The sequence below is a fragment of the Panthera tigris genome, chromosome D1, assembly GCF_018350195.1.
Source record: "Panthera tigris isolate Pti1 chromosome D1, P.tigris_Pti1_mat1.1, whole genome shotgun sequence".
Lineage (NCBI taxonomy): Eukaryota > Metazoa > Chordata > Mammalia > Carnivora > Felidae > Panthera > Panthera tigris.
This window is the reverse complement of record NC_056669.1, coordinates 109694374-109718880: the sequence shown is the minus strand read 5'-3', so window position 1 is coordinate 109718880 and position 24507 is coordinate 109694374. Positions and strand designations below refer to the sequence as shown.

At 56.9% G+C, this 24507-nt stretch overlaps 1 protein-coding gene across 7 annotated transcripts in view; it reads left to right on the top strand.

Moving 5' to 3' along the window:
* The first annotated feature begins 18262 nt into the window (after window positions 1-18262).
* The window catches only part of CHKA (choline kinase alpha), a 60928-nt gene continuing 54683 nt past the window's right edge, over window positions 18263-24507 (top strand). For 2 of the 7 annotated variants that reach the window (XM_042959583.1, XM_042959581.1), the window contains exons 1-2: window positions 18263-18752; window positions 18863-18958. In XM_042959583.1, the coding sequence (XP_042815517.1) occupies window positions 18409-18752; window positions 18863-18958 (440 nt within the window). In that variant the 5' untranslated portion in view covers window positions 18263-18408. The remainder of the gene's footprint in view (window positions 18753-18862; window positions 18959-24507) is intronic. The other 5 variants (XM_042959579.1, XM_042959578.1, XM_042959582.1 and 2 more) reach the window with 3 other exon arrangements.

The following is a 24507-nucleotide window of genomic DNA, read 5'->3' as shown; positions in this document are numbered from 1 at the left end:
GTGGACCCCTGGCCTGGAGGTGCTCCTGTGGTCAGAGAACAGTCCAGCAGGAGTCAGACAAGCACGTAGAGAGGACAGGAGGTTGAGGTCAGAATTGACTCTCAGAACTTGGGAAGGGTTGCATTGAAATGATGACGGGGTCCCCCCCCAGAAAACGGGGCGCCTGGGTGGCTCAGTCGGTTGAGCGTCCGACTTCAGCTCAGGTCATGATCTCGCGGTCCGTGAGTTCGAGCCCCGCGTCGGGCTCTGTGCTGACAGCTCGGAGCCTGGAGCCTGCTTCCGATTCTGCGTCTCCCTCTCTCTGCCCCTCCCCTGCTCGCACTCTGTCTGTCTGTCTCTCTCTCTCTCTCTCTCTCTCTCAAAAATAAATATTTAAAAAAAAGGAAAATTTAATTGATGACAAGGTCCCTGATGGCACCTGGGGGTGGAAAGTGGCCTGGTTCTGGGAGAACAAGATTCTGGACAGACCTGAGGTCATCCAAGATGGCAGCAGACGGCCTTCACTGTGAGTGCTAAGACCAAGCAACAGCCCCAGACAGAAACAGCCCGTAGGGGACAAACCCGGGGAGATACCCTACTCGGGGGTGGGGGCACCTCGCTGAGTCTCGTGGTGAGGTGAGTAAATGCTCCGAGATTGTGTTTCAGCCCCAGATCCAGCTCCCGAGGTCCTGGCTGTACTGGGAGCCATGCCTGGAGAGAGTCACAGAGCCGAGGGTCACGGGGGCCAGCCTCGGTCACAAGGCCCCGCCTTCACCAGGTTAATTCTAGAAAGCTCTGTCTCCTAAAAAGTCCCGTGGATGACACATAGCAGTCACTGCTTTGCACCCTCCCTTCCATGCAGCGACGTGGGGCCAGGAGAACTTTGTCCAAAGGTTATCATGCAGATAAGCCCGGTGACCTCACCCCATTAGTCAAATAGACTCCGGGGGCTTGCAAGGGATACGAGGTGCCCCATGTGTTTGCTGGGCCCGGACGGGTGTGGACTCGTCTTTATCCGGAAGAGTCCAGCACGAGGTTGCCTCAAGACAGCAAAGAAGAAATCCGAGGTTTCCTCCAGCTTGGCGAGCTGCTGGCTCTCTCTCAACAGTGACTTTCCACAAACGCGACCCAGGCACACAGGAGGAACCGCATGTGCCCGGGAGGCTACCTGTGTCATCTCGTAAGACAGAGGTGGGGATCCTCAGGCACTTGTTTGCTCAGGGGACACACTTTGGAAGCTACAGTCACACGGAGGGGGACGTTCACGCGGTCTTGCGTAGTTAACCTCCCGGAGCGGATACGTGCTCTGATTTCCTTGCACCTGCTGGTTGGGCGGCTGTTAGCTTCTCCCCCGGACGCCGGCAGGTTGGAGACGGTCCCTCCCAGGGTCACTCTCCTGCAAAGCAAATAGAAGGACGCTTATTTCCTCCTCTTGCCAGTCAAACCACATTTTTCTCCTGGGGGTAAGCGGGGGAGCGGAGGATGGCCTGACCAGCCTCCAGGCGGCCCGGAGCCGCCCCGGGAAATGCTCAGCCCGGGTCACGGCTGGCAGAGGGCTGACGGTCTTGCTGCTGTCCCCCAGCTACGTGAGCGTGGACGAAACACTGGTCAAATGGGGGGTAACCCTGCCGCTAACTTTGGGGCTGCCGAGGGGTAAGAGAGAGTGCCGTGAGCCCTCCCCTGGGGCCCGGTCCCCAAGTCAAGTTAGTGCCGCCCGGTGGGCCTCCTCTTGGCCTCTGACCTTTGCCCTCCCCAGTTAACATCCGCCCAAACAGCCTTAGTCACAAGCATCTCCATTCCAGCCTGGAAACTCTGGGCCACCGGAACTGGTCTCCGCGGCCACGATTCCAGCTCTCCCTCCGGCCGATGCCTCTGTGGGCCAAGCCGGGCCTCCCTGCCCCATCCCCATCCCTCTTCTGGGTTTACCTGCTCCCTGGACAACCTTCTCAACTTCAGCCAAGAGGTGCAGGGCCCTCAAAAGGCCCGGGGGCTGCAGGAGCGACTCCGCCCAGCTCTTGCCCGCACAAATACACAAATACACAAATAGCACCAAGTGTGATAGATGTGCCGAGACGCACAGAGGAGGTGAGATTAAGAAGGATCCAGAGGAGCCGCTTCCTGAGCCCCAGGGGCAGACAGGCAGCAGAGCTTTGGCGTCCTGGAGACAGGGAAGGACAGGATGTTCTCCGGGAAGGATGGTGAAAAGTTCGGCACGGCCAGTCCAGAAGGTTTTAAGGGGCGGGGGGGCCGCCTGAGGAGCCGGGGCGGGAAAGACAGGGAGACAGGGAGTCACCCGGGTTAGGACCAAGGGCTCCGGTCAGGCCACCTCCTGACTTGACTTCCCGTCTGTAAAACGGCCTTGATCGTCACGCCAGCCTCACTGAGGATCAAGTCAAGCAGGAAGAGGATGCCTGGGTGCGGGTGTGGCACACGGCGGGTGGTCAGCAACTACTGGTCGAAGCCACGGGAGCAGAAACGAGGAAAGCGGGGGGCCGGGGACGCCGGTGCAAGGTGTTGGGGAGCGTGCCTGCTGCCTAGGATTCATCCAATGGATCTAGAACATCCACGGCCATCGGATCACAGCCACCGCCTTCGAGAGGCCCCCTTCGCTCGTACCAAAGGCGTCTCCTTCAGTCCTTTGCCCTGAACCTGCCACGTTCACCAGTTCCGTTCTCAGGTGTGGCTGGACGTAATGCACGCACGACACTCATCCGTTCTCCCGTCTTGGCTAAAAAAGAGCAGATAAAGCAGCTACCTGACCGTGTTACAGCGTTCGTTTTTAAAGTAGAGTTTTCTGCATGCGCTTTTAGTCCAAGAAAAGCGCAGATGGAAGCGATATTTTTTGTCTGTGCAGAAGATTCTGAAGTTCATTTTAAGAGTGTAATATTGGGGCGCCTGGGGGGCTCAGTCGGTGGGGCGTCCGACTTCAGCTCAGGGCACGATCCCGCGGTCCGTGAGTTCGAGCCCCGCGTCGGGCTCTGGGCTGATGGCTTGGAGCCTGCTTCCGATTCTGCGTCTCCTTCTCTCTCTGCCCCTCCCCCGTTCATGCTCTGTCTCTCTCTGTCTCAAAAATAATAAATAAACGTTAAAAGAAAATTTTAAGAGTGTAATATTGCTTAATCTTAAGACTGGGGCAGTTTTGCTGGAAGAGCTCTCTTTTAAAGTTTTTTTTTTAAGTTTATTTTACTTATTGAGAAAGAGAGAGAGAACACGGGAGGGCAGAGAGAGAATCCCAAGCAGGCTCCACACTGTGGAGCGAAATAACTTCAGTTGTATTGATTTCAGTAATCTCTACACCCCGCGTGGGGCTCGAATTCACGACCCCGTTTGTGATCAAGAGTTGCGTGCTTCTCCAACCGAGCCAGCCAAATGCCCCATGGGAAAAAAACTCTTTTTTTGACGTTTATTTATTTTTGAGAGAGAGAGAGAGAGAGAGACAGAGCACGCGCGGGGGAGGGGTAGAGAGAGAGGGAGACACAGAATCCGAAGCAGGCTCCAGGCTCTGAGCTGTCGGCACAGAGCCCGACGTGGGGCTCGAACCCGTGAACCTGAGCCGAGGTCGGAGCTTAACTGACTGAGCCACCCGGGCGCCCCCACTCATGGCAAAATTTTTAACAGAAGCCTCAGCGATAGTCGCTTTGAATTGCTTGTGATTTCAAAAAAAAAAAAAAAAAAAAAAAAGTCGGCCTGGCTGCTGTTGACACGGGCTAACACGTGTTTGTTTAGCTGTGGAATCACTCACCCGAGAGTTCAATGTTCAGCTTGCCCCAGCCCCTGGAGCCGCAGCAGGGAGCAGGGCTGGTGAGACCCTTGCGAGGAGGCCACGGCCTGTCTGCCCTTTGCCCCCCAGTGACACGAGTCCCTTCTGGCCCTGCAGAGGGCCAGGCGAAGACCCCGAGCGTCTCTCTTGGATCTTTGGGGACACTGAAGGCTGGCGGGCTGGGATCCTCACTGCCATTCCTGGGAGGGAGGACGAGCCTGAGGCTCAGAGTGGGGTAATATCTATCACCAGGGGCACAGAGTGCCCGGGACTCCGCCACACTGGGCTAGTCCCCGGGGCCCCTGGCGGGCCCTGGTAGCACAGGGTGGGGTGGGGGGGGGGGTGGTGTGTGTGAGGCTGGTCAGGAGCCTGGCGCTCGCTTGGGGTAGGAGGCCTTTGCTGTTCCCTCCTCCTGGACCCTCTCTCTGCCCCACCCTTACCTGAGCAGCCACTTCTCCACCCGGCTGATGTCACCTCCTGAATCCTCTCAGATGCCCCACTCTCAGCCTGATCTGTCTGCTCAGCCCTGATCCCTCTAGCCCCGGGGGTCCCCCGCAGGCCGACGGGGAAGGGGCTTCCTCCCTGGAGACAGAGACCCTGGAATCACTCCAGCCTCTCGCGTCCCCTTCGGTCACGGGGCCGGGTTCGGGTCGCCCAGAAAAGCCAAAGCCTCGGGTCGCCACCGGCCACGGGGGCCCCTGGGCCGGCCTCTCCTCCTCCCAGTAAAGTGGGGAGCCCAGGAGGCCATGCTGGGCAAGACGGCTGTGCCCTGCCCGGGCCCCCGGGACCGCTGCATCCTGCCCGGTGGCTCCCAGCGGAGAAAGGGCCAGAAGTGGGGAGCAGGAAACTTGCTCCATGTTGGGGGCCCGGGGACGTGGCCCAAGGTCGGAGACGGGGGGGGCTGATGGCCACGGGGGACGTGGGTACAGGCACCTGCTGCCGCCACAGCCTTCACGCCAGGGGAGCGCGGTGGACCGGCCAAGAGGGGAACGCGCTGTCCTCTGGCCGGCCCTCCGGCCCCCTGTGAGCCCAGACGCTGCCGCTTCTGGGCGTTTCCCCGCAGCCCCAAAGATCGGGCCCGTCTGTGCAGCCAGGAAATACAGAGAGGGAGACGGGCCCTGCGAAGGGCCCCGGGGTGTGCGCTGGCTGGGCAGGGGCAGGGCTACCTGTCCCCTCTAGGCTGACCGCCTTCCCTGCAGGCGAGAGGGGAAGGTATGTTCTGACAGGGACCGAGGCTGGGGGCATGAGAGAGAACAGGGCGCCTCGAGAAGGAACGAGAGGGGCTGAGGTCGCAGGGTGCCCGGTTGGAGATGAGGGGCCCTGGGAGCAGTCCCCCCCGCACCCGCCAGCCTACCCACCCAGGTAAGGCTTGGGTCCGGTGCCACCCAATCCTGAAGCTGCTCCCTCCGCCGCCCAGTGCCCCGTGGGTAGTGGGCGCAGTGAGGATGCGGTGGGACGGCCAGGCTGGCATCGGGCCCTCGGGCAGACAGGAGGCAGAGCTGGGCTGCCCTGGGGAGGAGCCAGGGTGTGAGCAAATCTCCGTGCCAGGCAGCCTTCCGGGCACTGGGTCAGACAAACAGACGGCAGAGGCGTGGCAGCGTGTTACTGGCCCCGTGGCTTTCAGAGGCCTCCGTGCCGGCGGGGTTGAGAGGGTCAAGACGGGTCGAACTCGAACTTGGACTCCGGCCATCGGGAGCCGCAAAGGATTGGACTCTCTCCCTCCCCGGCTTTGGCCACCCATGGACCGAGGCGCGGGCTCCCCGGGGCTGTCTGCAGGGCCTTCCTGCAATCCCTTCCTTCCTTCCTTCCTTCCTTCATTCGTGGGATGTTTGCTGAACAGCCGCTCTGTGCCAAGATCTACCCTGGGCACGCCCCGGCCACCAGGGAATCCCCGCCTTCCTGCCCTCAGTTTGTCCACCCTCTGAGAGGGAGACACACACACTTCAGCTGGAGCTCTGATGAGGGCAGCCCAGGGGACACAGGGCAGGCCTCCTGAGCGGGTGATGGGCACAGCAGGGAAGGCTTCTCGGAGGCAGCGTCCGTGGAGCGTGGTTTCGGGTGTGGAGGTGGGGAAGGGCCTTGTCTACCCCGAGGCCAAGGCCTCACCCGCACTTCCGTGGCACCGCCCCTCATCAGCAGCCGGGGGAGGCCCCAGAGACGGAGGCCAGCGCTCCGTCTGTGGGGAGCGGGGACACCCAATACTCCCCTTCCCCAAAGAACGCTCCATCCTCCGTCACTTCCTGGACCTGTTCCTGCAGCCCATTCCTACTGCCTCCTCCTGGGCCCAAGCAGACGGAGAAGAGAGTCCAGTCGCTGCCAGCAGGGCTGGGGCCGGCAACAGGCTCGGGCCCCCGGGCCCCCGGTTGTGGTCATCGCCTGCATCTACATCCTGGACACCGACCCCCTTCTTCGGAAAAGGTCACCTCCCGGTTCTCAGTCCCCGTGGCTCAGGGTAGACCCGCCTCCCAGCCACCTCAGCCTGAGCCCAGGGCTGGCCAGCCAGAGTGTGTGCCCCTGGCCCCCGGGGCACGGCCACCGGTCTAGGAATGGATCCGTGGCCAAGCTGAGTCAATGAAATGCAACTTTGGGACTTTAGCCGGGACCCGGAGGCAAGAGGAACGCTCTCTCCCCTGGAGTTGCAACATCGGTGGGACGCCCACATTCTTGCCACCAGGAGGGAGACCGTGGAGGGAGGAGGGAGGCCTGGAACAGCACTGGCAAGTCCGGACACCTCAGCCCGCGGCTTGGTCACATCCTCCGGGCCGTCAGCACCATCCGCGGTGCTGGGTGAGCCCGGCCCGGTGACGGATTGGGAGCCCGGAGGTCAGGCCAGAGGCCAGCCTGGCCCCTGATTTGCTCCGTGACCCAGGCCACGCACTGCCCTTCTCTGAGCTTCTGTCGACAGCAGGCTTTGGCCCCTGCCTTGTAAAAAGCACACAGACTAGCAGGGCCCCGGGTGAGACAAGGTGACAGGCCTGGGCCACGGCCGTCCTCGGCCCCAGTTGACAGCCTCAGGAGAGAGGCGAGGCGGACTGGCGGCCCTCCTCCCTTCATCCTGCTGCACCGTCCTTGGGACACAGAGCTACTCCAGGCTTGCTGGGTACTGTAAGCCCTGAGGCACAGCTAAAGAAACAGGAGTCACTGGGGCGCCTGGGCGACGCAGTCGGTTAAGCGTCCAACTTCGGCTCGGGACATGATCTCACGGTTCGTGGGTTCGAGCCCCGCATCGGGCTCTGTGCGGACAGCTCGGAGCCTGGAGCCTGCTTCCGATTCTGTGTCTCCCTCTCTCTCTACCTCTCCCCTGCTTGCTCTCTCCGTCTGCCTGTCTGTCTCTCTCTCTCTCAAGAATCAACAGCAACAAATCTTCAAGGAATAAAAAAAGAAACAGGAGTCGGGGAGGAGGGGGGCTCACACTCCTGGGTTTGGACACACGCCCCGCCACCTTCTGGCTGTGTGGTCTGTGGCAAATGGCACCACTTCTTCAGGCCTCGCTTTTCCCATCTGTTAAGTGGGAAGGATGATAAATAATCGTAACAGCCGATTGTCTGTTGTCACCTCAAGTGTAGGCACTGGGGCTCGGATCCTCTGCGCGTGATCTTGCTTTCTCTCCCACACGACTGCGCGTAGACCTCACTCTGTTTTCTAAACAAGGACCCAGAGGAAGAGGAGACCCAGACCCACAGAACTGGCTTAAAAACCCCAGTTTTTCTGTTCAAAAGGCAGAGACCCCAACTACGTCCTTTAAGATCTCTCTAACGGGGCCGTCTCAAGCCAGGCTCGGCCAGGAACACAGAGAGGGATCGAACCCAGGCACGTGGGGGCTTTGCCCCTGGAAGAGCCGGGAGAGCCAAGGGCAGGCATGTCCGCTGACCCAGGGTGATTGGAAATCAGGAAACGCAGGAATTGCGGGACCCCGCGCCACCAGGGGGTGAGCCGCGGGAAGACACACCCCCCGCCCCCCACCCCCCCCAGAAATCACTGGCCAAGTGTCACATCTGGGAAAGCCTACGCCACCACCATTGTTTCCCTGTGGCCTCCCAGACCTCGAGCAAATGCCTGTGATCAGCAGAAACTACCCGGAGCCCTGATGCAGGGGATTCTGGGGGATGTAGTTCTTGGGGGTCGGCGTGTCCCCTTTTGTCTACCTTCCTGCGCTCCACGTTAACGTCCGTGAGATTCCTTCGTAGCGTGGCGTGTGCTCCTTGTCACCGTGGTGGTACTCGGTTGTGAGATATACCACAACCCGTCTGTACATTCTGCTTCTCCGGGGCATCTGACTTCTTTCCTCTTTGGGGCCTAGTACGAGAAGTGCTGCGGGGCGTCGTTCACGCGTGTCTGTCGGTGGACGTAAACGCTCATTTCTGTCAAGTTCGGACCTGTATCCAGGAGTGCGATTCCCTGGTCCTTAAGTACAAAACTATTCAAAAGTCATAGACTCAGAGAGATTGGAAAGATATTAAGCAAACCCCCACTGGCCACGTTGACCTTTGCCTGGTAGGATTTTTCTTTTTTTCGTTTAGTATTTCCCACGTTTTCTGCAGTAAACACCTATTCCTTTTTGTGATCAAGAAGAAATCCATTTTAATTTTTTCTTAAAGCTTACTTATTTATTGAGAGAGAGAGAGAGACAGAGAGAGCGCACGCACAAGCAGAGAAGGGGTGGAGAGAAAGAGAGAGAGAGAATGAATCCCAAGCAAGCTTGGGGCTCTCAGCGCTGAACCCTATGTGGGGCTGGAACTCATGAACCGCGAGATCATGACCTGAGCCAAAATCACAAGTCGGACACTTAACCGACTAAGCCACCCGGGCGCCCTGAAAAAAATCCATTTGAAATTAAAAGAGAGGGGGCTCCTGGGTGGCTCAGTCGGTTAAGCGTCTGACTTTGGCTCAGGTCATGATCTTGCAGTTCGTGAGTTCGAGCCCCGCATCAGGCTCTGGGCTGACAGCTCACAGCCTGGAGCCTACTTCAGGTTGTGTCTCCCTCTCTCTCTGCTTGTCCCCTGCTCGTGCTCTCTCTTTCTCTCTGTCTCTCTCTCAAAAAAAAAAGCATTAAAATTTTTTTAATTAAGAAAAAAAGCTTTGTCCTTTGTAGGATTGGAATTTCTTCCCTTGGGGAAGGGAAGCAATGGAGAGGTGAGCAGAGACAAGGGTAGGGAGGAGGAAGGGGTGGCTGCGTCCCCTCCCAACAAAGCAGGAGGCCGGGGAAGAATCAGGTGCCAGCTGGAGAAAAAAGAGGGGAGGAGGTTGGCCAGAGACCATCAATTCTGGGCAAAACCCTCACCTGGCTTGCTAGAAGAAAGTGTTGTGGTTACCAGGGTCCCCCAAGGGCAGAAACAATGGTCCCCAAGCTGATGCAGCAGCCGCTGGGGGGAAGCAGTCCGTTGGCAGCTTCTGAGACCGGCCAGGGCTTTCAGAACATGGGGATCAGAGTTCAGTCCTGGGGATGCGGCTTGAGCTCCCCAGAAGAAGAAAAGATGGGAGGGGCCAAGGAAGTACAACAGAAGCAAACTGCCCCCCCCCCAACCTCCTGATCCTAAGAGGTGTGAGCGAAGGGCTCAGAGGGACACCCCAAGGTGAGAAAAGGTGGTCAGTAAAAGGGGGAGAATCTCATCACCCACAGCACTGAAGAAGGAAATTGGGGAGAAGGTACTGGAGGAAGAAAACAGGGTACTGTGTGTGTTTTGTCTAGGTGTTTATTTCTATGAAAAGCTTTAATAGATATGCGAATGGCCAGTGAGCACATAGAAAGTTGCTCAACATCACTAATCCTTAGGCAGATAGCATTTCACACCCTTTGGAAGCTTATTATAAAAAATGGAACAGAGAACAGTAAGTGTTGGGCAGCCACCGTGGAAAAATCAGAATTTTATTCCTTTTTAAGATTGAAAAGGAGGGGCGCCTGGGTGGCTCAGCGGTTGAGCCACCGACTTCGGCTCAGGTCATGATCTCATGGTTCATGAGTTCGAGCCCCACGTTTGGCTCTGTGCTCACAGCTCAGAGCCTGGAGCCTGCTCCGGATTCTGTGTCTCCCTCTGTCTCTGCCCCTCCCCTCTCACACTCTGCCTCTGTCTCAAAAATAAATAAAACATTACAAAAAAAAAAAGTGCGGATTTGAACAGGTATTTGTGCACCAATATTCCTAACAGTTTGATTCACAATAGCTTGAAGAACTTACGTGAACAGTCCTGAGCTGTACCCTTAGAAGCATTTACGATGGTAAAGTGGGTCACCTGGGCTGAGAAAGACCAACCTCCCGGAACAGGCAGTAGGACAGAGTAAGGACCCCACTGGCTCAGGGCACCAATTGAAGGTAAAACCAGTTGAACCAGTTATAGGGTGTTCTTCAGGAACATTCAGCTTTCCGGTGGCAGTTGAGAAGGGCAGGTTGGGTTCACCTGGCATGGGGGTTTGCCAGGTGGACAGGGCAAAGGAAGGGGAAGCCAGGTGCCATGAGGACAGTCCCCCAAGGGCAGCAGCTGTGGACCGCGAAGCTCTGCGTCTGGCTCAAGCAAACTCCTCGCCCATGTTGCCGGCCAGGCCTCTCTTCGGCCCTGGGATCCAGATCCTTCCTTCCTGCGATGCTGTTGGCTTCCCCTTGCGGCCAGCTCCCTGGGTTCCCACGGAAGGGAAGAGTCCCGGGCAGGTGTACTAGGTATTTAACCTTCATGGCCCTCGAGGGCCATGTTCGACTGTTGTTCCTGTCTTGGTTCGCTCACGTGGGCAGGGAGAATTCCGCGTGGTGATTCAGGGCCCCGGGGCGCCTTGGCGGTCATGTCGCGGCCCCAGCTGCTTCTCTTGGATCCTTCGCTGCTGGTCGGAGACAAGGGGAATAGGAGGGCAGAGAGGCTCTCCCAGGAGAAGTGGCCTACTTAAGGAGTCACGTGGTCCTTGCCCGCCGCAGAGGGGCGGGGGACCGGGCAGTGTGTGCCCAAGATGCGCCTGGATGGCGGGCGTACTCGCGGTGCCTCTGTCGCGAGGGCCGGGCGTGTTCGGTGAGCGGCGGGATCCACCTGGGGATGGGGGGAGGCGAAGGCTGGAGGGCACACAGTGCCAAGGCCGCGAACGGAGGGTGGGAAGGAGTCGCACAATTGTAGCCAGGGAGGGTCCTGGTGGGGAGCTCTACACACAGAGCTGGAACTGGTGAAGCCCAAGTGGGAATGCTCCACGGGGCGCCTGGGTGGCTCAGTCGGTTAAGCGTCCGACTTCGGCTCAGGTCATGATCTCGCGGCTCGTGGGTTCGCGCCCTGCGTGGGGCGGTCAGCACCGAGCCTGGAGCCTGCTTCAGAGCCTGTCTCCCTCTCTCTCTGCCCCTCCCAGACAGGTGCACTCTCTCTCTCTCTCTCTAAATAAACCTTAAAAAAAGTTTTTAATTTCTTTTTCTTTCTTTCTTTCTTTTTCTTTCTTTCTTTCTTTCTTTCTTTCTTTCTTTCTTTCTTGTGTTTATTTATTTATTTTGAGAGAGAGAGAGAGAGGCAGGGAGGGGCAGAGAGAGAAGAGGGAGAGAATTTGAGGCAGGCTCCTTGCTTGTCTGCACAGGGCCCGATGCAGGACTGGACCTCAACACACAGTGAGATCACGACCCGAGCAGAAACCAAGAGTCGGAAGCTTAACCGACCGAGCCACCCAGGCGCCCCCAGTTTCTTTCATTTTAGAGAGAGAGCACGTGCAAGCAGGGGAGAGGGGCAGAGAGAGGGAGGGAATCTTAAGCAGGCTCCATGCTCAGTGCAGAGCTGGAGGCAGGGCTCGATGTCAGCAGAGTGAGATCATGACCAGAGCCAAAATCCATGGTCCAAAGTCCAGGGCTCCACCGACCCAACCACCCAGGTGGCCCTAAAAAAATTTTTCTGCACATACAGTACTCTTCCTCCTCTCACACTCTGGCCGTGTGCCAGGTTCCGTCCTAAGCTCTTTGTAACTATTCGCTCATTCATTCCTTCTAACAACCACATGAGGCAGGGGCTCCCCCTCCTTCCCATTTTACAGGCAAGGAACAGAGAGGTGCAAAAGGAACAATCACCCGATCAGCGCCAAACTGCCAATAGGGAATAGGGCGGACCTGGGATTAGAACTCAGGCCACGCTGGCGCCCCCACCTCGGGAATCTCCCAGTCCCTTCACTCGTTGAACACTCACTGGGCACCCACCACGTGCAGGCGCTGAAGGAGGTCGAGGGGTCAGTGGGTGCAGGCGGCCGGGACCGGAGAGGGTCGGGGTCTCCGGCCCGAGCCCCGAGGCCGCTGCGCTTGGCGGGCGGGCTGCGCGGGTGCTCGGTGGGCCCCGGTCGGTCGCAGCCGGGAGTAGTCCCGCCCCCGGGGACCGGGCACCTTTGCCGGGTCACACGCTGGCGCTGCAGCCTGGGGGCGGTACCTTGTTCCTGCTCTAATTGCTGCGGCAGCCTCGACAAGCCAGTCGGAGGGCCAGCCGTTAGCGGCTGCCAGGCCAACGGTGGGGGACGATTCGCGCCGGGTCGGGCGGGCGTGGGGGACTTGGGGGCGCTGTCGGGGGCGGCCCTACCGCGGAGGGACCCCAGGGGCCGGGGGACCACCCCGCTCTCTGCGCAGCCCCCCCCCCCCCCCGCCCTGCCCCCCCGCAGGGCCCAGCACCCTCTCTCGAGGAGGGGGAGTGGCGCAGGAATGCCGTCGGGCCGGATTCCTCACCGCAAGGACAGCAGCTGGCCTCGGAATTTGGCCCCCGGCGGCGGGGCTGGGGGGAGAAGCGTCTGGCCACAGCCTCCCGGGACCCAGAAGATCTTCCAAAGCTGCCTTCCCCTTTCTCCTTCCTTCTCTCACTCTGCCCCGGTACGGGGCATGCCGAGAGGCTCTGGGACCGGACAAGGTCACACGGAGGGCCGCCAGTGGGGTTCCACCGACCTCTGAGCAGCTTCTTCAGGCCGGCTGGGGTTGGGGGCTGCCAGCTTCCTTGCTTCTAGGTCGGTGGGGACAGGGCTGGGGGCACTCGGGCTAGGGATGGGAGGCCCTCCCAGCAGGAAGAAGCCAGACCCTGGGCTGGGAGAATGGCAAGTGGGGTTGGCACAGCAGGGGCCATAGCACCCTGGGTCAGCACGGTCACTCACTCCCACCGGTGACCCTGGATCTCAGCTTACCCATCTGCACAGGGCATCCCTGGATCCTGCTGGTCGTTCTAAACAGAAAGGAGAGCCGTCCCAAAGCCACCTGGCACAAGTCCAGCCTCAGAGCCCAGGGCTGACCGAGGAGACGGGAGCCCAGTAGGCTGCAGAGTCTGAACCAAGGTTTCTGGACCTCTAACCCAGAAGCCTCCTCTCCGTGGTATGACTTTCATCATACGTAGGATCTCTTAAAAAATGCATTTATTGTGTTACAAAAGTAATGCATGCAAGGCACACACACATACACACACACAAAACAAAAAACCACAGGGCAGGTTTGCACCAAATCTGGAAAGTGAGTTTGAAAGGTCTGCTCTAAAACCCGGGCTCTGGGGGCACCTGGGTGGCTCAGTCGGTTAAGTATCTGACTTCTGATTTCAGCTCAGGTCGTGATCTCATGGCTCATGGGATGGAGCCCATGTCGGGCTTGGCACTAAAAGTGTGGAGCCTGTTTGGGATGCTCTCTCTGCCCCTCCTCCACTCTCTTTCTCTCTCTCTCAAAATAAATAAACTTAAGAAACCCCACCCCCACAGGCTCTGGGGACACAGCAGGTGCTCTGGGAGGGCCTTAGGGAATCACTTCCCATAGCTGGATGGCCACTGCCCAGGTTCTCCCACAGGGATCTCAGGAGGGCTTTACCAGCCCGTAGGACCTCAGATTTAGATTTCTGCTGTCGGCTCTAAATAAGGACAGCCAGATTCTCACAGAGACAGGTGGCCAGGCTTGAAAGACGTTCTTCACGCTATGTCCCTTCCCACGGTCACTTGTGAACAGTAAAATGATCTTGTACGGGAACCTTTGCATGTGGGATACAAGCATCGATTTGTTCAGTATAAGGCCCATATTGCCAGAGTTCCCGCGGGCTTTGCTCTCCTGGTGGCACCTGGGATGGGTTGCTACAGGTGCATCCTTCCTGACCACAGGTGATTATGGTCTCCTCCAGCCTCTGGGAATCCAGCTAACAATCAGTAGAAGAGCACAGCTACCCTTTGCGGGGCCCTGACTCTGTGGCCAGGCCTTTCTCTGCCTGCATCAGCGACACTCCCCACCCCCACACCCCTGCAATAATGCTCTAGGGTAGGAACAATTATCTTCATCTGGCTTAGAGAGGTAGGTGACTTGTCCAAGGCCACACTGTGAGTGGAGGCACAAGACGCAAAGACAGGTTTTTACCCTTAATGCTATACTCAGGGTCCCTGCAAATGGAGGATGGCGGGAGGGAGGGCCTGTCCCATCCGCCAGACACGTGGGCATTCAAGTCACCTGCTTTCCTTAAGCCCTCTGGGACCTAAGCCCTGCCTGTGGCCTTCATTCACTGAGGCTGGGTGCATGGCAGGAGGCCACCAAGGAAGACCACACTCGCTCTCAGTGCTCAGAGGCCTCCAGGAAGCTGCCAGGCCTGCCCAGTCTCGAGCTAGCTGACAGAGCATCCTGGGGTGGGGTCCAACCCAGGTACTCCGTGAAGGGGCCCAGCTCTGTTACTCTGCTGGCGGGGGCTGAAACCCAATCGTGAGCATGTAGGATTTCAGCCTGTTGGCCTGTGAGTACTCACATCAATATTTTAAGGCTCAGAAATGAAGTAAGGGAGCCTGGTCCTGGCGGCAGCCTGAGAGGGGGTGGTGAGCACAGCCCCGCCGGCCCTCTAGGGAACCCCCACTGCGCCAAGCTTCTGCCGCTTCCTGGGCCAAAGGTGCTTTTGGTGCTGACAGCCAAGGCTCCCCTGTATTCAGAGGAAGTCCTGGTGGGTCCCCGGGTTCTGCCCTTCCTAGCTGCCTGCTGGAGATGGAAGTGTTAATTACACTCACTTCATTGCTAGTTCCGAAAGCTCAAAAATGCTGCATACAGGTAAAGGGCACAGCATAGGGCCTGCTCCTATCAAGTGCTTGACGAACGGTCCCTCCATTTCCAGGGAGGCAGACTCAGAAAGTCCTTCCTTGGAATAGGCCTTGCGGGTGCACTTGGTGGCAGGGCGGTGGCCCGTGGGACCCTGGTCTGCCTAGTGGCCCTGGGGACTCCCCTGGCCAGTCCCTCAGGCCAGAGGAATCAGTCTGCGGGAATGCCTGGGACTGGACAGGGACCTCCCGATCTACCATAACCCCGAATCCCTATTGCTCCTAAGGCCGACCACCCACACCCTCTTTGTCTGCTCTCGGAATTCAGCATCAATCAGAGCTTTTGGAAAGTTTTTCTTCCTTTTTTTTTTTTTAAGATTTTATTTTGGGGGCACCTGGTGGCTCCGTTGGTTGAGCGTCCGACTCTTGATTTCAGCTCAGGTCATGAACTCATGGTTCTTGAGATCAAGCCCCACGTCGGGCTCTGGGCGGATAGCACGGAGCCTGCTTGGGGTCCTCCCTCTCCCTCGCCCTCTGCCTCTCCCCGGCTCGTGCTCTCTCTCTCAAAATAAACAAACATCAAAAAAAAATAAATAAATAAACTACAGTGTAGTGGAAACATAACTTTGATATATGGCACCGGGAAACCAAAACATTCATTTGAGTCACTTCACTGTGATACTTGCTTTATGGCGGTGGTCTGGAACCGGACTTGTCATGTCTCTGAGGCATGCCTGTGATCCCCATTTTACAGCCGCGGAAACTGAGGCTCAGTCCCAAGTCATACAGCTACTAAGTGAGGAGCCAGAACTTCATCCAGGCAGAAATATTTGACTGTCTACAATCAGGGCCTGCTGGTCAAGATCTCTCTTGGAAGTCCCACGTGGGGAGGAGACTGACAATACACAATAAACCAATGGGGATGAGGGGAGAGGCACAGTGTGGCAGCGGGGCGGGGGGGGGGGGGAGCAGTGTTGCTATTTTTTTTTTTAATTATTATTTTTTTTAACGTTTATTTATTTTTGAGACAGAGAGAGACAGAGCATGAACGGGGGAGGGTCAGAGAGAGGGGGAGACACAGAATCTGAAACAGGCTCCAGGCTCCGAGCTGTCAGCACAGAGCCCGATGCGGGGCGCGAACCCACGGACCGCGAGATCATGACCTGAGCCGAAGTCGGCCGCTTAACGACTGAGCCACCCAGGCGCCCCAAGTGCTGCTATTCTTTATTGGACTGGGAGCCAGGCGTAGCGGGTTGCCAGGTCAAGGGTCACGAGCAGATTTATCACTCTCGGTTTCTCCTTGTGGATCGTGATGGGTCTGGCACTTTTCTTGAGTGCCTACTGCACGCCAGACCCCGTCTTCACTATGCATCCTCACAGGTGACTCTGGAAAGTGGACCGCCTGGAAAATGCCTTCTCAACCCTCTAAAGCCTTGCTCAAGAGGCAAGGCTGGGGAGGCTTCCCCTACTTCTACGGCAGAATTAGTCTTTTTTCATTGTAAAACCTCTTATTTTAGCGTTACTCTAGGCCAAGCTTCCTCAGTCTCCCTCTGATAGTCTTGCCCCAGCCCTGAGGGTGGGCCCTGAGTGGCCAAACGAAGGATGAGCTAATGAGAGCTACATTCAGGACTTTAGCTTGCCTGCAGGGCAGGGAAGTTTTATATCCTCTTGGAAGTAATGCTCTTTCTTCACACAAAGGAGCGGGGACACCTGCCCTTGCCTCTCATCTTAGCCGAGGGACCTCAGCTGAAACACACAGACCCTGCAGGACTCAGTCTCCACATCTATAAACGGAAGCAATAATAGATAAAACTTTTCCAACACCTTTAATAAGGCATCATTTTCCTCCCACAGGGAACGGCAGTTCCATAAAGGCGCCTGTGGGTTCTAATAGCTCAAACCAGCAGACGCCAGGGTTATTTCAAACAACAGAGACCCAACCCTTACTTCTAACGCCCTTTCCTCCCCGCCAGGTTTCTGGCATTCCTGAGATTACTAGGCGGGTGCCAGGGGACAGGGGGACAAAAGGTCTGTCACCTGGGTAGGCCACGGACACGGTCCCACCCCTGCAGTGGTATTTTTAGACAGAGTCCTTGGCTACTTTATCTAAATGGCCTGACTGAAGACCTTGAATTTTCAGCTTTTCAAACATCCAATGGGACTCCCACCCTGCTTCCCTTCTAAAACGCCCAGGCTACTCCCAGGTCCTCAGTTCAGGGCACAGGCCCACCTCTACAGCTGTCTTGCCAAAGGCCCCTTTTCATTATAATACTTTTGTTCAAAAGGTCCACTTCTCTTGGAGCAAGTTCAGCCAAGCACACACACGATCTAAAAAGAGATGTTTGCTTCTGGCCGACTGTGAAATCCCACACAGAAGCCATTTTCTGTAATCCAGGCGCTTAATTTCCTAAGCAGCCTGGGAAACCTCTTGTCCCAGCTCACGTCCCGTAAAATAGGATCTGTAATTTTTATATTTATCTGTAACCCCCTACCAGAAAGGATTGGGGCCACGGGCTCAAACAGGAGTGAGGGACAGGGGCCGGGGTGGCCCATTGGAGAAGGGGCCCTCGTCCCCCTCCGCGGGCAAAGGTGCGTTAGTCACGGTCACGCGGCTGCCTCCTGCGCGGGGGCGGGCGGGGCGCGTCCACAAAGCCAGCAGCCCCGTGGCACTCACCTTTGGCCAGTGATCCGCGTGGCCGCGGCGGCCCCGCTGCGGGATGCCGCCCCGCCTGCCCCGAGCCTTCAGTGCCCGGCGTCCTCAGCACCAAGGACAGGGAAACTGAGGCTGCGGGAGGGACCCCCCGGAGGGCGGGGTCACTTGTTCAGCCTTGAGCCAATCGCCTCTGCCCTGTTTTCGGACCCGGGGAAAATAATTCCTCCGGCTCTGGGTTGTTCGGAGCGCGGCCGCGCCTCGCAAGGAGCCGAGCCGGCGCTGGGAAATGTTATAAAAACACACCCACGGAGCAGCAGAGAGAGGTGCCTTGCCCCAAGGTCATGCAAAAAGAGAAGCCAGCCTGCAGGCACTAGCTTCCTGCCTGCACCCTGCCAGGCCCCGGCTTCAGATGTCCTGGGGTTCCCAGGGGCCCGAGCAAAGTTTCGGCTCCCAGAGCCAAGCCCGGGCTGCCCGAGGCTCGGGGGCCGGAGGCTCCCACCGGGCCCCCGCGCCGCTCTCCGGGCGCCCCCGCACCTCAGTTGCTACTCTCCAACCCGGCGACCCCCGGCTCCGGCTCGACGCCCCCGCCCCCCGCGCCGGCCCCGCCCCCCGCGCCGGCAGCGCCCGGGGCGGGGGGCGGTGCCGCAGCCAATAGGGAGGTGGCGTGGAGAGGGCGGTGGCGACTGTGAGTCCAATCAGCGGCGGCCGGCGGCCAATCAGCGGCGGGCTCGAGGGCGGGCTGTGACGCGGGCGGCGCTCCTCGTGCGGCGGCGGTATAGGAGCGCGCGCCGCGGCCAGCGGGGCCCGCCGAGCGTCTCAGCCGCCGCCGCCGCCGCCGCCGGCCGCCGCCCGCTCGCTCTCTCGCTCGCTCCCTCCGCGCCGCCGCCCCGCGCCCGCCCGGCGCGCCCCCAACCGCCGCTCCCGCCCCCGGCCGGCCCGTCAGCGAGCCGGCGAGCGGCCTCCGCGCCCGGCCTCCGTGAGGGGGGCGCCCGGCCGGACCCTGAGCCTCGCTCTCTCGCGCTGCGGCCGTCCGCGCCTCCTCGGCCGCCTGCCCGGCATGAAGACCAAGTTCTGCAACGGGGGCGAGGCGGAGCCCTCGCCGCTCGGGCTGCTCCTGAGCTGCGGCGGCGGCAGCGCGGCCCCGGCGCCCGGCGTGGGGCAGCAGCGCGACGCCGCCAGCGACCTCGAGCCCAAGCAGCTGGGCGGCCCGCAGCCGCCGCTCGCGCTGCCGCCGCCGCCGCCGCCGCCGCTGCCGCTGCCGCCGCCGCCGCCGCCGCCGCCGCCGGCCGACGAGCAGCCCGAGCCTCGGACGCGGCGCAGGGCCTATCTGTGGTGCAAGGAGTTCCTGCCCGGCGCCTGGCGGGGCCTTCGCGAGGACCAGTTCCACATCAGTGTCATCAGGTCGGTGGCGGCGCCCCGCCGGGGTGGGCGCGCAGGGCGGACGCGGGGAGCCGCTGGCCGGGGCGGGGGGCGGACCCCATGGGAAATCCAAGCCCCCCCCCCCCCCCCAGACCTTCCAGAAGACCGGCTGTTGAACGGATCCCGGTGCCAGGCGAAGACAGGTCTCCTCCGAGCAGAACAATACCGTTGAATCATCACCAAGTGCGGTTTGTGCCGGGGGAGGCCCCCCCTTTGGGGGTCAGGGCCTCGAGCGAGGAGCGATGTTGTGACTGGCTTTAAAAGAAGACACTTGGTGCCTTTGCTGCTAGTTGCCCGCGTCCACGACCTGCTCCCCGCCCCCCGGGATTCACTCGTTCGTGTCCTGGGGGTAACATCTGCCCCTTCCCCGCTAACGCTGCTCAGCACCGGGGTGTATTCGTGGTCCGAGTTTAGGAGGTGTGGCTCCAGGAATGACGAGGAGCGAGGTGGAGAGGGCCTCCCCTTTGCTTAAGCTAAAAATATTTAGCCATATACTTAAATGACCAAAAAAACGTACGCGTGTGTTTGTTCAGACCGAAGAGGACAAGGGGCTGCCTTGATTTTCGTTGCCACTCTGGCCCCAGGAGATGACCGTTTAACGTTTAGCGTGGGACCTACTTAGACCTTTATTTGTTTGTTTGTTTGTTTTTGAGAGAGCGCAGGTGGGGGACGGACAGAGAGAGGGGGACAGGGGATCTGAAGCCGGCTCTGCACCCGACAGCAGTGAGCTGGACGCGGGGCTCGAACTCACGACCCTCGAGATGGTGCCCTGAGCCACCCAGGCGCCCCTAGACCTTCAAAAGCGCATTTCTTTCTCTGCCCGTTGTCTTTTCGCTGGTTGACTAGGCTGAGTGTAGTATCTAGAAACTGGCCGCCTGCCGCTGATAATCCCCAACTCCAAGTTTAGTCACTTGATTCCTTTTCTGTGCCCAGTCTTGCAGCAGAGCTTCACTTCCTTGTTGTGCCTCTGGCCCCTCTCACGGATTTGCTTGCGAGCAGTAGGAGCCAAAGGTGGGAATCAAAGGAGCTTGCCCAGTGGAAGGTGTTTTATATTTTCATTTTACTCATTAAAAAAAATGTTTTTAATGTTTATTTATTTTTGAGGGAGAGACACAGACAGAGTGTGAGCAGGGAGGTGCAGAGAGAGAGAGGGAGACACAGAATCCGAAGCAGGACCCAGGCTCCCAGCTGTCAGCACAGAGCCCCACGCGGGGCTCAAACTCGCCAACCGTGAGATCAGGACCTGAGCCGAAGTCGGACGCTCAACCGACGGAGCCCCCCAGGCGCCCCTCCAATGACAGTTTTAAGCAAAAGACAACAGCCTAACGGACCAGTGACACTCCCCTGAAAGGGCCCACAAGGGAATGTCGTAAGGCTGGATCCCGGGTGTCCGAACATCCTCACAGGCAACAGGCAAGAGCACTGGGGCAGGAGTGGGGTACCAGAGACCTAGTCTCTCAGACTCTGACATCAGCGAATAGCCACTGACCTCCAGCCCCTCTGGGTTTCCCGTTTATACAGACTGATGATTACATGGCCTGGGATGGTCTCTATCACCCTTTTCTTTGAGAATTTTCAGGCCTACCTGAATGTGATGGTTTTGCAGACACTTTCATTAAAAGAACGAATAGGGGCACCCGGGCAGCTCAGTCGGTGAAGCGTCCGACTTCGGCTCAGGTCATGATCTCGTGGTTTGTGAGTCTGAGCCCCGTGTTGGGCTCTGTGCTGACAGCTCAGAGCCTGGAGCCTGCTTCCGATTCTGTGTCCCCTCTCTCTCTGCTCATGTTCTATCTCTCTCCTTCAAAAATAAATAAACATTTAAAAAAAATTAGTAACTGTTACTGTAAGAGCATTGAAGATGTTTTCTTTTCTCCAGGAATTGGTACTCGCAGAAGTAGTCTTGGAAGCTGTCCTTTTTGTTTAGAGGACCTTTTAAAACTATGGTATACATTGCCTCTTAGTCCTGTTTTCTGCAACAGGATGTAATTATGGAATGGGTTTCATGAGAAAAGAGATGATTTAGCACATGGGAAGTGGGTGATGCCTAGCTTTAAAAAGGGGCAAAAGAGGTGGGCTCCTGGGTGGTTCAGTTTGTTACACATCTGACTTTGGCTCAGGTCATGAGCTCTTGGTTCTTGAACTTGAGCCCTGTTTCAGGTGAGCTCTGCTTCTCCCTCCCTCCCTCTCCCTCCCTCTCCCTCCCTCTCCCTCCCTCTCCCTCCCTCTCCCTCCCTCTCCCTTCCTCTCCCTTCCCCCTGTCCCCTCCTCCTCTCTCCCCCCTCCCCCACTCTCTTCCCCCTCCCCCACTCTCTTCCCCCTCCCCCACTCTCTCTTCCCTCCCCCTGCTCCTTGTGTAATTCTGTCTCTCTGTCCCTCGCTCACTTGTGCCCTCTCTCTCTCTCTCAAAAAAAGGTGGGGGGCAAAAGAGGCAGTTCAGAGTGAGGAAAGGGATTCCTCTGGGTCGAAATCCAGTGGCCCTCCACAGGCAGGTGGCACTTCCTGTGTCTCTGGCTATCGTGTTATTGACACTTCACAATCTTTCAGCTTTTTACTGAGTGCTGGTCTATCCGCAGGGGTTTATCAGAACTCACCACCTCAACTCAGTCCGTCTAGTCTGTCCCACGTTTAACCCTTTTGCTCCTTCCCACCCTGGAATATGCTTTTGCTGCTTTCTGTCTTGGAGTTGTAACAGCAGCTGGCCAGAGCTGCAGGACCACTGCCACCTTTGCACTCCCCCAGAGGCCCCTCCTCTGCCTGCAGTGACAGCTGAGACCTGGTGAGCCGCTTTTGCCTTTTGCGTTCACACCTGCTGTCTCCTCTGTTTGCTGTTTCTGAAGCCAGGAGTCCAGGCCTGCGCCCTTGCTTAGACCCTGTACCAGGAGGCACCTGTGGATGTCCTTGCACTTTGGGTCCCCCCCCACCCCCATCCATTCTATATCTCGTTGCTCGGTATTTCTCAAATATTGTTATTCTTGTTTTAAAAAATTAAAAAAAATTTTTTTAATGTTTATTATTTTTGAGAGAGACAGAGCACAAGTGGGGAGGGGCAGAGAGAGAGGGAGACACAGAATCCGAAGCAGGCTCCAGGCTCCGAGCTGTCAGCACAGAGCCCGACGCGGGGCTCGAACCCACGAACTGTGAGGTCATGACCCGAGCCAGAGTCAGAGGCTCAACTGATTGAGCCACCCAGGCGCCCCTGTTCCTTTAGCTTTAAAAGTTTACTGTGGCTTCCTGTAGCTGGAGATTAAAATCCAAACTTGTTGGCGTGCTTTCAGCCTGGGCCCCAGCCTCCCTTTTTAGAGTGGTTCTTTCTTGTTGTTGTTGCTATTGTTTAAAAATCGCTCTCCCCCCTTGCCAGCAACAAGGAACAGGGAGCTAGTTACACTGGACCCTGCATTTCCTGAATGAGCTTTGTGTTTTCAGTCTCCAGGCCTTTCTTTGCGCCTCTACTCTGCTTGGCAGCCTGGTGTCTGCTTCTAAACTTCCTCCTTCGAGGCCTGGCTTAGGGAGAAACAGAATTAATTTCTTCCCTGTTTGTTTGTCTTACATAGCACTTCATATACATACACACCTTCACGGCAACAGCACTTACCACATCTGTGTGTTTATTCTTTGACTCCCACGTTAGATTGAATTAATTCCTAGAGGGCATTTCCTGTTCATCCTTGTGTCTCCAGCAGTGGAATAGTGCCTGACTTGTGGTAGGCACTGGATTTTAGCTTAAATTGGCCTCTTCACTATCCTTTTAATGTGATTGATGGCAGGGGTCTCTGTAATCAGACTGTTGTTTGCCTGAGTCCTTTAGCAGTGGTATAGGGAAAGATAAGAATTACCATAACATAGGGGTGCCTGGGTGGCTCAGGCAGTTAAGCATCCGACTTCAGCTCAGGTCATGATCCCACGGATCGTGGGTTCGAGCCCCAAGTTGGGCTCAGTGCTGACAGCTCAGACCCTGGATCCTGCTTCAGATTCTGTGTCTTGCTCTCAGCACCTCCCTGCTCGCACTCTGTCTCTCTCTCTTTCAAAGATAAATAAATGTTTAAAAAAATTACCATAACATAGAAATTGTCATTGATAAACTGACCGCTCAAAAATTTTGTCCATGCCCAACTGTCACAGCTGACTTTTGTCCAGGCCCATCAAATCAAGTGTTTGTTATTATCGCTCTCGTTGCTGATTGATAAAAGTCACAGTCAGTTGTGAAATGAAATTGCAGATCTCTGCAAGATTTCCTGAAGTTTGCTGGAAGAAACGCTTGAGGGCTGTTAAAGTTTCACACATACCTGTTGACACAATATATCCCACAGACCCACTAACAGTTGAAAATTGATGGGGAGGATGATACCATGAGCCCTTCACAATAGAATCATTTAAACATCAAAAAACAGAGAGAAGCCCTTGAAAAGACTGGCCAAGTCCGTAGATGTATTTGCAGAATGATGCAATAAAAGTCAAACAGGGAGTGAATTACGGTTTATGGTGTGTCATCATTAACTTTTTGGTAAAATTATGCCAAAATTCCCTACCTAATTTCCTTTTTATGTGCACGGTTGCATTATAACTTATGTTATAAATAACTTTTAGTTTCATTTTCCAAGATGTTTCATTTACATTTTGTTTTTACTGTTTACTGTGAAAATTTGGTCCCTTAAGGGGTCTTACTTTTTTAAAAAATGAATAAACATGGAGCATAGGACTGGCTTAGTGGAGCATGTGACTCTTGATCTTGGGGTCGTGAGCTCGAACCCCACACTGGGCATAGAGCTTACTTAGAAAAAATAAACGTAATTTGTTTTAGAACGGTTTTAGTTCACAGCCAAACTGAGCAGAAAGTACCGAGCAGAAAGTACCGAGAGTTCCCATCTAGCCCAGTCCCCCACCCCACCAAAACCCCCATCACTGTTGACATCGCCCCCCGCCCCACACACCAGAGTGGTACGTTTGTTAAAATCCGTGAACCTACATCAACACATCACCGTCACTCAAAGTCCATGATTTACTTTACGCTAAGGTTCACTTCCAGTGTTGTGCATTCTGTGGGTCTGGAGAAATGGATGAGGACGCATTTCCACCGTCGTAGCAACCTGCAGAGTAGCTGCTGTGCCCTGAGGGTCCTCTGTCCTCTGCCTGTTTATTTACCCCTCTCTCCTCCCAACCCCTTTTCTCAGATGTCGAATGATGGGAAGCACGAAGTATGTAGCCTTTCGATTGGCTTCTTTCACTTAACAGCCTGCATTTAAAAGTCTCCTTCGTGGCTTGATAGTGTGGGTCGTTGTGGTACTGAACGCTGTTTCATCCGGATGGACTACGGTCTGTCCGTTTACCTACTGCGGGACACCTTGGTTGCCTCTAAGTTTCAGCAGTTAGGAAGAAAGCTGCTGTAAATATCCATGTGCGGCTTTCTGTGCGGACATCAGCTTTCTCCTCTTTTGAGTAAATACGAAGGGGTGCGGTTGCTAGCTCGTGGGGTAAGAGCATGTTTCGTTTTGTTAAGATACTGCTGGTCTGGGGCGCCCGGGTGGCTCAGTCGGTTAAGCGTCCGACTTCGGCTCAGGTCACGATCTCACGGTCCGTGGGTTCGAGCCCTGCGTCGGGCTGTGTGCTGACGGCTCAGAGCCTGGGGGCCTGTTTCGGATTCTGTGTCTCCCCCTCTCTCTGCCCTTCCCCTGTTCATGCTCTGTCTCTCTCTGTCTCAAAAATAAATAAAAACATTAAAAAAAAAAAAAAAAGATAGTGC